Source organism: Durio zibethinus, chromosome 8 (genome assembly GCF_047325235.1).
Source record: "Durio zibethinus cultivar Kanyao isolate XHJ-2024 chromosome 8, ASM4732523v1, whole genome shotgun sequence".
NCBI lineage: Eukaryota > Viridiplantae > Streptophyta > Magnoliopsida > Malvales > Malvaceae > Durio > Durio zibethinus.
Genome location: NC_143169.1, coordinates 21,294,601 through 21,307,236, shown reverse-complemented (window position 1 = coordinate 21,307,236; position 12,636 = coordinate 21,294,601). Strand labels below are relative to the sequence as shown.

The window sequence follows — 12,636 nt, the reverse complement described above, 5'->3', positions numbered from 1 at the left end:
TTATTTAATAATTAATTATTTTTAAATATATCATAAAAATGGTTAATTGACACGTGTCAATCCTCATATCGTGAAATTTTGTTCTATTATTATTGGATAAAACTCCTTATAAAAAATGGGAAATTAAGCTAATCATGTGCGGACTGTCAGACTAAATTGTAAATGTTGAAAATGTGTTGATGACCATATAGCTAGAATAAGCCATGCATCCCATTTTCATTTGGAAGCATGCATGTGCGAAAATTCAACCAAGCTGCCCTAAATAAAATTCCATTTCAATAAAACAAGAGAAACATGGCGCCAATTACTGGTGTGACAGTTCAAAAAATATGGAGCATAATTTTAGAGTATGTTAGGGTTAACTTAGATTATATATGTATATAGTAAAATAGTAATTTTATTTTTATAAAAAAATAATAATTTGAAAATAAAAAATATATATATCTTGTTTGATTTTGAGAAGGACGCATAAATCAACTTCGATTCCAATCATTAATTTTGTTTGGTGGAGTTGAATAATTGCACAATAATAGAGAAAGCATGATAATGTCAAATTATAAAACATCATTTACCCTAAAACCCTAAAGATAAAAAAAAAATCCCAAGGTAAGGATGTAAGGTCGTAGAGACCAATAGTTTAGGGACTGAAAGCACTGCCCACCAGCTTTTCTGCCTCACTTTACAATAAAGCAAAAGCACAGAATAAAAAAGAATGCTAAACAAATGAAAGAAGAATGAAACAAATGCAAATATTAAAATTCTTTCAATGGCATAGACCCAAAGTTTGTTTAGCCACATCTGAGAAAGCAAACAGGGGACTCTCTTGACAAAGCTTTTAGCAAAGTGAAGTCCTGTTTGGTTGGGTGCATAAACAAGGATACTTAGCAAAGTGAAGAGACAAAGTGAAAGGGAAAAGGCAAGGAAAGGAAGAGAGATTTTTCTTTAGGGAACTTCTTTCTTGAAGGATCAGAGGCATATGAAATATTTGAAGTAGCTAGCTCATCATCAGTTCAGTGCAAGCAACAAATGATGGCAGGAAACCCTAGCTGGTGGAGCATGCATCCACCTTATCAACAGCCTTCTGCTTTGTTAACTACATCCCCTTCTCTCTTCCCTCCTCAACATACTCTTGGATCTTCTACTCTTCCTCCTAATCCTTTGCCTGATCATAACCAAGAGCTTCCACAGTCATGGAGCCAATTACTCTTGTGAACTTTCTCGACTTCATCTCTACTTTTTTCATTATAGTTCTGCTTTCTCTATAACCTTCTTTCATGGGCTTGTTCATCCGTAAATCTTGCTTCTATCTGATCTGTCCTTAAACCTATTTCTTTATTTGTGCTTTTTTATTGCTTCTTTCGGTTATCTTAAGATAGCATTTTTTCTTGTACATAAATTATAATGCAATATACTAATAACTATGGTTATGGGGGTTCTTATTTGGTGGTTAGGGGTGGATTATCCGGCGAAGAAGAGAGGTTTGGTCCAAGTCATTTTCAGCAGAAAAAGTTGGAAATTTGGGAAAACCAAATCCTAAATCCATCACCGAGGGTTCCTGTTATCGACGTCAAGCAAGAGGTTACTCAAAATAGCAACTTGTACGGTCATGGCGATCATGAATTTCAAGCATCTAGGCCCGCTGCTGCTTGGTCTCAAATCACTCCAGTTTCTTCCCCTAGGTCTAGTATTACTAGCTTATTAAGTAGTAATATGTTTGACTTCTATCACAACAAGGAGGCAGATGGGTCGAAAACCCAACCCCTAGATCATTCTTCTGAGGTAAAAAAGAGAAAAACTAACATTAACCCTCCCCACATCACCCACACTTTTCTATTCTTTTTTTTTTTTTTTGCCTTGAATTTATTTGGGTTAATCTATCAAAATATACAGATCATAAAAGTTCTTTTATTTTTTTCTCGGTTGTCTCATTTTATTCTTTGCTTTTGTTTTGGCAGTTTAATAGCACAGCCACAGGTGGGGTGTGCAAGAAAGCTAGGGTTCTGCCGTCTTCAAGCCAATCACCTTTAAAGGTAGACACAAGAAGAATGTTTCTCTCTCTTTCTCTTTAATTCTGTGTGCTTGTGCATTCGTGTCTGTGGATGAATATCAGTATGTTGTTCTTGATTGTCTATTTTCAAGCACGTCTTGTTCTTTTCAGCTATTACTATCTTGCCATTTATCAAAACAAAGGATAAAAAAACCAAAAAAAATTATTTACATTTATTTATCAGTTTTAAGCTAAATCCTTTCAGGTGAGAAAGGAGAAGCTAGGAGATAGAATAACAGCACTGCACCAGCTAGTTTCCCCATTTGGAAAGGTACACCAAAAAATTCTCTTACGTTCTTCATCAGCTAGGCCACAAAAACTGAACACAAATAATACAGATTACAGAAGCAGTTTTATTCTATGATAAAATCCATAAAGAGATTGCTTCTTTATTTATTTATTTTATATGGATGTGTAGTGCACTGAACAAGGTTCAAGCGCTTTCCCTCTCACTCTTTTTTTGTTTATCTTTTTTCGTCCGGCTTTCACTTGTGTTTGTTTGCACTTTTGCAGACTGACACTGCTTCAGTCTTGTTAGAAGCTCTTGGATATATCAGATTCCTTCAGAGTCAAATTGAGGTGATGTTTCTTCCACATTTTTATACTCTCTATGCTAGCATGGAGCTCAGATGCAGATTAAAGTTTCAATAATTCATGCTTTTTCTTTTTCGTAACAATATCATCTTTAGTTATGGAAGTGATAAAAACAAATTTTATTCTCTTTTCCCCACTTTAAACGCAGGCTCTTAGCTCCCCTTACTTGGATACTGCATCTCCAAACCTGAGAAACCAACAATCTGTAAGTACCCATACATATCCATAATCTCATTTCCCAATGCAACACCATCATCTATATATATATTTAATTGTAAATATTAGGATAGAATTAATTGATGGGTAATTTTGATTTTAATTTTTTAGGTTCAAGGAGAAAGTAATTGTGCATTTCCTCAAGAGAAAGGACAGGTATACTTTATTGGATCCATCAACTTACAAAAGCAAAGTAGGGGGGGTGGAGCTGGATTTGTACATGGGAAAGCATCTGTTTTTAACTAGTAGTATTTTATTCATAAAGGAAAGCATTGAAAGAACAAGGTTCTCAGCTTTAAAACACTTTCATAAGTGAATAAAAGTTAATCAAAAGCATAATTGGGAACTGCATAAGATTAGTTTATGTAATTTAAAAAAGGAAAGAGTTGAAGATAGAAATAGTTCTAATGCTTTTTCCCCTTCCCTTTTCCATTTCCATCGTTTTTAAAATTAGCTGTTGAATGACACCTACCAGAAAAAAGCAAAGGGAGGCTCCTTAACCAGGAACCCTTTCTTGATATGACACATCTCTTTCACTCATTTGATTAATTGTTCATCATCATTATCAACCTCATCATTACTGCTATTATTATAACTTTATTTTGAAAAGGAGGATTACCCTTTTAAATTAAAGACCACCATTATCCATTCACATCTATATACAAACATAAATGAGATATGAAAATCATTGCCCTCATACCGTCTTTCTTTTCCTGCTAATAATTTCAGGATAACCAGGATGAGTCTAAGGACTTGAGGAGTAGAGGGCTGTGCTTGGTTCCTGTTTCTTGCACCCAACAAGTCGGAAGTGATAATGGTGCTGATTACTGGGCACCGGCTTTCGGCGGCGGGTTTTAGGGAGGCAATTGGCGTTTGATTGCAGCATCATGCTCTGCTAGCTAAAGCTTTGAATGGGATATATGGGAATGGAATGAATATAACATCATGAGCAGTCACTCTGCTGATTATATTAAGGCTGATTGCTCATGATGCTATTGCATTCTTTTTTAGCTATACCACATGAAAGTGGCTATATTAATTATTGTTCTTGTACCTTTTTTATTAATTTAGGATAGCTTGTATTTTAGTTTTAATTTCCTTTGAGCTATGGCATAGAGCTCATCTATAACAAGTTCACTTCTATTTTTGTTCATCTCAAAAGGAAAAAAAAAAAAAAAAAAACTTGTTGGGAAAGAAGTACCATTCTTTCTTCTTTTATTCTTGAAGAAAGAATCTTGACTCTTACAAATGTACAAATAGCTTTCTCCTCTTGCTGAGAGAGAGAAAAAAAAAAAAAGCTTCTCCCCTTTCCCTTCCTCTCTTTCCCTTTTTTAACTTTTTTTTTTGAAGTATTCATCTTTTAAAAGCTTAAAAAAGATATCTCAAATTAAAATTTTAATTCAATTGATTTATGATATTATTTTTAAAAAGTGATATCAAAAGAATTTGAAATTTAAATTTCAACATTTATAATTTTTTTTATCTTTGTACTGTAGTTTAATAAAAAAATCTTTCAACTACATTGAAAATGATTAAAAACCTAATCTCCCTTTACAGATAAGGCTAATGAAAATACATATACGCCATCCAAAATTAAACATGTTCATGGTATAGTGTATATATAATTAAATATATATATTTATATATTGAAAAGTGGTATGGTATATTTTGAACATGCATGGAAGAGAGTTAAGTTTCATAATTTTCATTAGCCATACATGAAACAATAGCTTCAGTTCTACAAAAGTATTATACGTACAAAGATTTGATTTTATGTATTGTGGCCGGTAGTATCAAGGAAGAACAGAAGCTAAAAGAAAAGAAAAACGTACATATTCCTATATAGCTAATTAACTTGTCTCTCTCATGCAGCCGTGTGGGAAACACTTGGTGCATGTATCCGCAAAGCTGATTTGACATCCACCCTTTGTCGGTAAGGCAACAAGTTCCAACTTCAAATATAAGCTTTTGCCTTTGTTTTGAATAGCAATTAAAGAATGAAAAATCAAGTTGGTTTCATAACCATTGAAATAATTAAAAAAGAAAACCCTCAAAAGTCATATTATTCATTATATTTTTTTTCTTAGCATTTTCTTTTGCTTCATTCTGTTCATTCACCCGTTGCCATATGAGGTAAGTTATCCAATTTCACATCCCAGTTGATCTCTGCTTATCATAATTGTACTACAATTCTGATCGCACTATGACCTCTCTATTATTATTATCAATTTGCTGCACATACTGCCCTCTGCATAATTAAACTAATGTGCTATATTTATGGCTGTACCAAAGATAAATTAATTGCATTCAAACTTGAAAGAAAAAACTTAATGCATGCAATCGTATTAGTACTCCACATAATCTATAAAAGGGATATATATCATAAATACTGAATTTTTATTTTTATTTATTTTTTTCGTTTAATAACTAGCTAGGTTATATAGTAATTAATTAAGGATTTTTTTTTTGTCAAAGATTGGAGATTGAGTTGGTGAAGATCAAATACTTTACATTTTAATTTAAGAAAAAAAAAAACACTTTGCTTTTTAAGGTTTAATTTCAATTAATTCTCACTTCCAACAATTTTTTTTTTTATGAATGATTTACAAATTTAATATAAGTTCTTATTGAGACCTCAAACATGTTCTCATTTTGAAATAGAGTAATTTCCTTTTACCTAAATTTTCTAACATCCAAGGTATTACAAGCATATTATTCTGATAGTTCTTTGAGTAATTGAAATATTTAAATATAGAATGTGAAACTCATTTGATTTTACTTATCCACCTTTAACTCAATATATACTTTTCTCTATCTTTAATTAACTTTTGGATCTTTATATGAAATAAGAGCTATATCCAATATATCCAAATAATGCTGAGAGTGCAACCATGGTGATGAAAAAGAAAACCAAAGCAAATATCCCCTTAGGCTTCAACATTGAACATTGGCATGACCCCCCCCCCCCCCCCATTCACAAACTTTAATTAACTTTACAACTAACAATAATGAGGCATTTGACAATGAGAGTACAATCCATATGTACCATTGATATGTTCTAGCTTTTCTCTCTCTCTCTCTCTCTCTCTCTCTCTCTCTCTCTCTCTCTCTCTTTTCATTTTTTTTTATTCTCTCTTTTCATAATGGTCTCGGTTTAAGGCATCTTGGCTAGTTAGGTACTATATTATAATTATCATTATTCTATAACTGTTAAATACAATCCTATAATTATATCTTCCAGCTTCATTATCAGAAGAAAAGTTAAAAAAAAATTATTAGAATATTTAATTTAATGATTAATACATTTAAAAAATTAAATTCGAATTTTTGATCTTATATATTCAAACGATTTATTAATTAAAGTAATGCATTATATATAGTTTGAATCTTATCCATGTAACATGAGTGAATGATTTTTGTGGAAGAAAAAGTAATAAAAGGTTTGAAACATTCCTTTTTTTTGGTTGGTTTGGGTTGCAAGAGGGGAACTTTCCATGAGTACTCATTATAGCAAATCCATATTTGTTTCTTAGCCGTATATCTAACTGGAAAGGAAAGCTTGACAAATGAGCAACTGCTGTTGGTGGCCATGGCTCATTGCTAATGGCAGCGCCAGACCACTAATGTGGTGAAGCTGACCTGAATATGCCAAAATGGACCCCATGTCTTGTGGGTCTTTCCAGACCATTTTTTGAGATTAAACTCAATCAAAGTGTGACCATGGACCACCCCTCCATTTCCTTCTCACTCCGACAGGTGCCGCCCTCGTAATCCTGACGTTATTTCTTGCATCACCACCACCACCACCAGCATTAGTAGTTTATATATTGAAAAATGATCTGATGAAAAATCAATATAAAAACGTTTCAAAAGACTTTTAGAAAACTTAGCTTTAATTGAAAATTATAAAAAAATTTGGCCCTACTTAATTAAGTGGGAAAAAAATAGTGGTCTAAAAATTTTTAAAGTGTGAATATGGTTGTAACCCTAACGTGAAACATACCATGCCATTTTGATGCAGAAAAATGCGACCAAAGTTACAAGTAAAAAATTAAGGTCCAAAATCATTAATGATAAACAATAATGATCCACTACTAAACTAATATATCTTCACAACCATCTATTTGCATTTTACAATGATTTATCTTTATTCGTTTTTTAATGCTAACAACAAAACAATTAGCGTAAATTAATTGACATAATTAAGTCTGCAATAAGTTAAAACGGTAAAACTGTTAGGCTTTTGCTCGGTAAAAGATATGGAAAGAGATAAAAATAAAAATCTTATGAGTTTAATTAGCGGTTAAATTGTAAAATAAAAAATGGTTATAAAACTTTTCATGGGATTAACAATTTTTTTTTATCATTACTTTTTATCATTTTTTTCTGTCAAAGAACATGTTATATTAGTTTAATTAATATGTGATTGAGATAGAAAATTTATTTTTTATACATAAAAAATAAAATTTTTAAATTTCATAAGCGAGTTTAGTAATTAAAAATTATGTTTAGTATATAATATTATGATATGATAGAATAAAATAATATTATAAATAAAATTAGATTAAATAATATAATCTAATCTTATGCTTAATGTATACAAGAATTAAAACAAGATAATTTATTTATTAGTCAAAAGTATCATTCTTCAAAATTTATATAATTTAAATTATTGATATAATTTTTAAAGATATAATAAGACATGTAAATTTAATTCCATAAATTAAAAATAATTATATCAAATTTTGAATGATTAAATCATTTTATACTAAGAAGTTAATAATTTTTTTATAATCCTATCCATTTTAATTATATACAAATCAAACACAGACTCTGCTTGTTTCATGGAAAATAACTTTTGAAAAATAATTTTTATATTTTTAAGTGTTTGTTTAACAAAAAATTGATTGATCAATAGAAAATGACTTACTGATCAACAAAAAATAAAGTTATTTTTCTAAAAATTATCTTACGGACTTGAAAAGAGGAAATTTTTTTGAAAAAAAAAAAATTTATGAATAAAACTATTTATAATTTTATTTATAAATAATATTATATTAATAAATAATATAATATTTATATAATATATTAATAAATAATATTATTTATAAAATAATATTATATTAATAAATAGATTATATTATATTGTAAAAATATATTAATAAATATTATTAATAAATAATATTATAATGTATTAATAAACATTATTAATAAATAATATATTAATATATTAATAAAATAATATAAAAATAATAAATAGTTTTATTTTAAGTATTTTTATATCAACATAATATTTTAATAGTAAATATTATTATTAAAATATAATTATATTTAAATATTAATAATTTTAATAACAAATAATAATATTATACTTTAATAATAAATAAATTTTAATATTTTAATAGTTATATTAATATTATTTAAAAAATAAAATTTTCAAAAAATAACCAAACAACAAAAAAAATTTTTTATTAACTCATTCAAACAATAAAAAATTTATATCAATTCAGAAAATACAAATAATTTTTAAAAATAATTTTTTAAAAGTTCTTTTTAAGAAATGAACAGAACTATAATATAAAATAATTATTATATTATCTTATTTATTATCTTATCCATAAAACATGATCACCGTTCATTACGTTATCCGTGGAGCTGAATGCTTTCCTCACGTAACTTCTAAATCGAGAAAAAAGAAAAAGAAAAAAAGTGGGCCATTGGGTTAAGATTGGGAGAGACAACATAATGGGCCAAGAAAATTGGATATCAGTCGGATCATCCCTCTCTGGATACTGAACCCACGAAACCAAATTATAGAAGGCCTTAATATGTTTCATATCCTGCCCATAACCATAAATTTAACCACAAATTTTTATTTTAATTTTTTTAAAAATTTTCGGGCACTTTGAAAAGCAGACCAAATTCACTTTGTCTGTTTGCTCGTTTGTTTGTTTGTTTGTTTTTAAACGATTAGGCCAAGAAGCCGAAAACACTTTGTTCTGTTAGTCATCAGCTATTTGGGTTTTGACTTTCATCATACTTGAACTTAAACAAAGTTGAAAGATTTGATTTAACAGTTAAAAGCTCAGCGATATAAACTTTTAACAGGTAAAGTTCGAAACCAGATAATCTAAGATTTTCAGAGAGTAGGCATGGCAGACAAATGGAAGCACATAGCTCTCCTTGTAATTGACATGCAGGTTTTCATCTTTCTGCATACCCTTTATGCAAATTCATGTACTGTAACTTGTGAATGTTGAGTTGGATTTTCACCTTATTTGGAAAACTGAGTTTTGGAATTTTTGCAGAATGATTTTATTTTAGAGGATGGATTGATGAGAGTGAATGGAGGCAAGGCTATAGTTCCTAATGTCATAAAGGCTGTTGAAATCGCCAGGCAGCGTGGCATTCTCGTCGTCTGGGTAAATTTTCTACCGTTTTCTACTTGTTACTATTATTTCACTTTCTCTTTCATTTGTATGAATTCTCTTTGTTTGTTTCCTTGGAGGTATCTCGTGGGATGTTCAGTTCATCAAGAAAATGAAAAAAAAAAAGGGTATTTGATGTAAAATCGTTTTCCGTTTTCAACTTCCTTTTTCATTGTCCAGTCAACTTCATTGGATAAGGTTTATTTTTGTATGATCGGGTAACCTTGTTTCGCGTAAAGTTGTTTCCAGGGAAACTCTAACAACAAGCTAATTGAAAAATGATCGATTAATCTTCTAAAAATTTATAATCCAAGCTTTTTTCAGTCCTGGAACTACTTCGGAGGAATGGTTTTTTGGAAATAATTCTAACGCTGTTGGCATTTTTCACTAGTTACTACCTATAACAGGATTAAAGTACCCTATGTAGACTTATCCAGAAATGAAATTGGCATTGTTAAATTTGGTGGTGGTTTGGTTAGAGATGATATTGACAAAGTTCTTGCTCTGTTGTTTGTAAATTGGAGATGATTGTGGAATAGTTTTGGGTTTTAGGTCGTCCGTGAACATGATCATTTAGGAAGAGATGTTGAACTCTTTCGCCGCCACTTGTACTCTCCAGAGTAGGAGCGTCCAACCACAGAAGGAAGTTTCGGTGCAGAACTGGTGGATGGCCTTGTGATAAAAGAAGGAGATTACAAATTGGTGAAGACTCGTTTTAGTGCATTCTTTGCCACCCATCTTCATTCTTTCCTTCAGAGTAATGGGGTCAATAATTTAGTGGTTGTTGGTAAGGAGAATTCATTAACACTTGAATTTAAGTGATTTTATCAGAGGCATTTGTTGCTTTATGCTATGTGGCATTAAGTTTTTGATTAGTTTTTGTGCATTAACATTTCAGTATTTTCTTGAATCTCTATTCTAGGTGTTCAAACTCCAAATTACATCAGGCAGACTGTCTTTGATGCAGTAGCTCATAATTAGCAATCTGTTACTGTTATTGTTGATGCCACAGCTGCTGCTACACCTGACATACACGATGGTATGTAGTTCTACCTGTCTAAATGATTTTTTTATACAGAATTTTCATAACTTTGTGCTACTGGCAATATGAGGTACCAGCATGCATGTTTTCTGTTTTCTTGCATGAGTTGAACTCGCATTCTTTATCCTAGCCTTAGAGATATAGATTAAGAAAACAAATTTCATTCTTCATAAAATAATTGTTTATGCAGAGATTATTACAGGTCAAATGGGTAAATTCAAGGTTTGTGAAATAAAAAGATTAAGTTGATTGACTGTTTGCTTGTTTCTGGTGGAATAAATGCGAATGAAAATCTTTTCTTAAACTAACCAGCTTCTACGGAGGTAGTAGTGTAAAAGACTAGAGATGAGCAGGGGATAGACAATCTAGGAGACTATTCAAATGTATGTATGTAAGAAGCAGGCATATAATTAAATGAGGAATGAATGTACTTATATGTGCAATTAGTAGATCAACAAGGTAGGAGCTTGTGGTTCGTTCTGAAAGCCTGGTTTAAGGGTGCAAGAGATTAGAGGCTGTTAGCTAAGGTCCTTCCTTTAGTTGTTGGAAGAGGAATGCAAGTCAAAACATATAATAAGAGTACAATGTGTAAAAGGAATCTTGTGAGATTTGCATGATGATCAAAAGGTTTCTGAGTGAGGAAACATTTGCACCTTCCTTCCGAGAAAAAGAATGTAGAGAGAAGGCAGGGAAATGAAATAGAGTAGGGCTAGGTTGGAGTGGATGGAGGAAAATTTTATCCTATGAACTTCCAATCTCTTTAATCCCCTTCTTTGCCCTTGCCTGAAAACTTTTACTGACAATTCTCTCTTATTTGTCTCGTTATCATTTCTAAATGCCATAATTGACATACCAAAAGAGTTTACTTACCTCAAGTTTTGTACTTTCATCTTTTTGCAAATATGGAATTTATACTGATGCAAAGCCTTAAATTAGGTGAACCAGCCAATATCTTTGACATGAAAAATATTGGAGTTGCAACACCAACACTACAGGAGTGGTGTGAAACCAATGCTTGATCCATAAAGTGATTGAACTGGAATGCATTCTACCCGGTGACACTAGTTACTTTTCTATTAGACCATAGGCAACCTGCAGCCATGTGGAATGCAATGATATAAAACTGTTTGTCATTCAAAATATGTGTTTGTTTTCTGTACTTGATAGTCATCACTGTGCTTATTTCCTTGTTATAAGAATAAGGGTTAATGTCACAAATAGTCTTTGAATTATAATGAAACTTACCTGAATTTTAAAAATCTCTAGTGTGATGCTTGAATTATGAATTTGTTAATTGATGTGGTATTTACCCTTAACATGGTTAGCTTTAAATGATGATATATGGCAAACAAATATCTCTTCAAGCAACGCATTAGTTAACAAATTAATAATTCAAGTATCACATTAAAGATTTTTAAAGTTTATGTATTATATCAAATATTTCATTATAGTTCAGGGGTAATTCCTAATATTATCCTTTAAGAATAGAGAAGATTGAGCCACTAGCTGGTTCCAGCTATCTTAAGGCTTGCTAGTTTACTTCACTGCTTCCAATCAAGGAGTTGCTCATGCTTGAATCTTTTCCAACTATCTTTCTAATTGCTTTGTCATTTGGATTGTATACTATATATGAGGATTGCCACTTTTAGCCATCTCTAAATGCTTCACATAAAAATGGGGGTTGTGACACCCTCACTTATTTTTGTTTTTTTTTTGTTTTGTTTTGTTTTGTTTTATTTTATTTTTTTCACATGAGGCAGCTGTATCTGGAGTTGCTTTGGTTTGGATCACATGATTGATTGAAAAGCACATCATTGAAACAAAGGGTAGAGGACTTAAGGGACATATCTAGAGGCATGGTTGTTCGTATTGCCCAGTCTCCTTCATGAAATGAATGTAAAATTCCTTTCCAAATAAACCAAAAGCTCCAATTTATTTCTCATCTAAACGTGTTTATGTTTGTGCTATTGTTAAAACTCATAAAAAAAATCAAGTCATTCATTATTATTTACTTGAATTTACGCTTTTGAAGATCCGACTGTTTATATTCAATCAAATTATACAATTAGTTCATGTATTTATATGAAATTTGAATTTTAGTCTTTATACAATAATTCGTAGAAATTAGATCATCATACTAGTTTAATTTAACAATATTAGTCCAATTGATGACACTATTACTTCATTTTAATTAAATAACTGACATGATCGTTGACCTTATTAACGTGACAACTAGAATTGATAAAATTAGTTGTTAAATTATTCAAATGATCTTTATATGAAATTTGAAATTTAGTCATTGTACTTGA

General features: G+C 30.7%; 2 protein-coding genes across 3 annotated transcripts; both read left to right on the top strand.

Annotated features, from left to right (window-relative positions):
- Positions 1-671: 671 nt before the first annotated feature.
- Positions 672-4,010, top strand: LOC111278557 (transcription factor bHLH68-like). Its single transcript, XM_022865159.2, has 8 exons — positions 672-1,208; positions 1,452-1,779; positions 1,956-2,030; positions 2,253-2,318; positions 2,561-2,626; positions 2,790-2,846; positions 2,969-3,013; positions 3,587-4,010. Exons 1-8 carry the CDS (start codon positions 1,027-1,029, stop codon positions 3,713-3,715), a joined length of 948 nt encoding a protein of 315 aa, XP_022720894.2. The 5' UTR covers positions 672-1,026; the 3' UTR covers positions 3,716-4,010.
- A 4,835-nt stretch (positions 4,011-8,845) lies between these two features.
- LOC111278706 (putative inactive nicotinamidase At3g16190) lies at positions 8,846-12,385 on the top strand. Of its 2 annotated transcripts, none has more exons than XM_089765132.1 (5): positions 8,846-9,057; positions 9,166-9,279; positions 9,838-10,072; positions 10,208-10,324; positions 12,088-12,385. In XM_089765132.1, exons 1-3 carry the CDS (start codon positions 9,010-9,012, stop codon positions 9,907-9,909), a joined length of 234 nt encoding a protein of 77 aa, XP_089621258.1. In that variant the 5' UTR covers positions 8,846-9,009; the 3' UTR covers positions 9,910-10,072; positions 10,208-10,324; positions 12,088-12,385. The 2 variants fall into 2 exon arrangements, with proteins under 2 accessions (XP_089621258.1, XP_089621257.1); XM_089765131.1 differs by having other exon boundaries at positions 11,264-12,385.
- The last annotated feature ends 251 nt before the right edge of the window (positions 12,386-12,636 follow it).

Coding starts and splice junctions, on each gene's coding strand:
- LOC111278557 (XM_022865159.2), top strand. CDS start 1,027: ATGATGGCAGGAAACCCTAGCTGGTGGAGCATGCATCCACCTTATCAA. Junction 2,627..2,789: donor TCCTTCAGAGTCAAATTGAG/GTGATGTTTCTT, acceptor CTTTAAACGCAG/GCTCTTAGCTCCCCTTACTT. Junction 2,847..2,968: donor ACCTGAGAAACCAACAATCT/GTAAGTACCCAT, acceptor TTAATTTTTTAG/GTTCAAGGAGAAAGTAATTG.
- LOC111278706 (XM_089765132.1), top strand. CDS start 9,010: ATGGCAGACAAATGGAAGCACATAGCTCTCCTTGTAATTGACATGCAG. Junction 9,058..9,165: donor TCCTTGTAATTGACATGCAG/GTTTTCATCTTT, acceptor GAATTTTTGCAG/AATGATTTTATTTTAGAGGA. Junction 9,280..9,837: donor GTGGCATTCTCGTCGTCTGG/GTAAATTTTCTA, acceptor TTTGGGTTTTAG/GTCGTCCGTGAACATGATCA.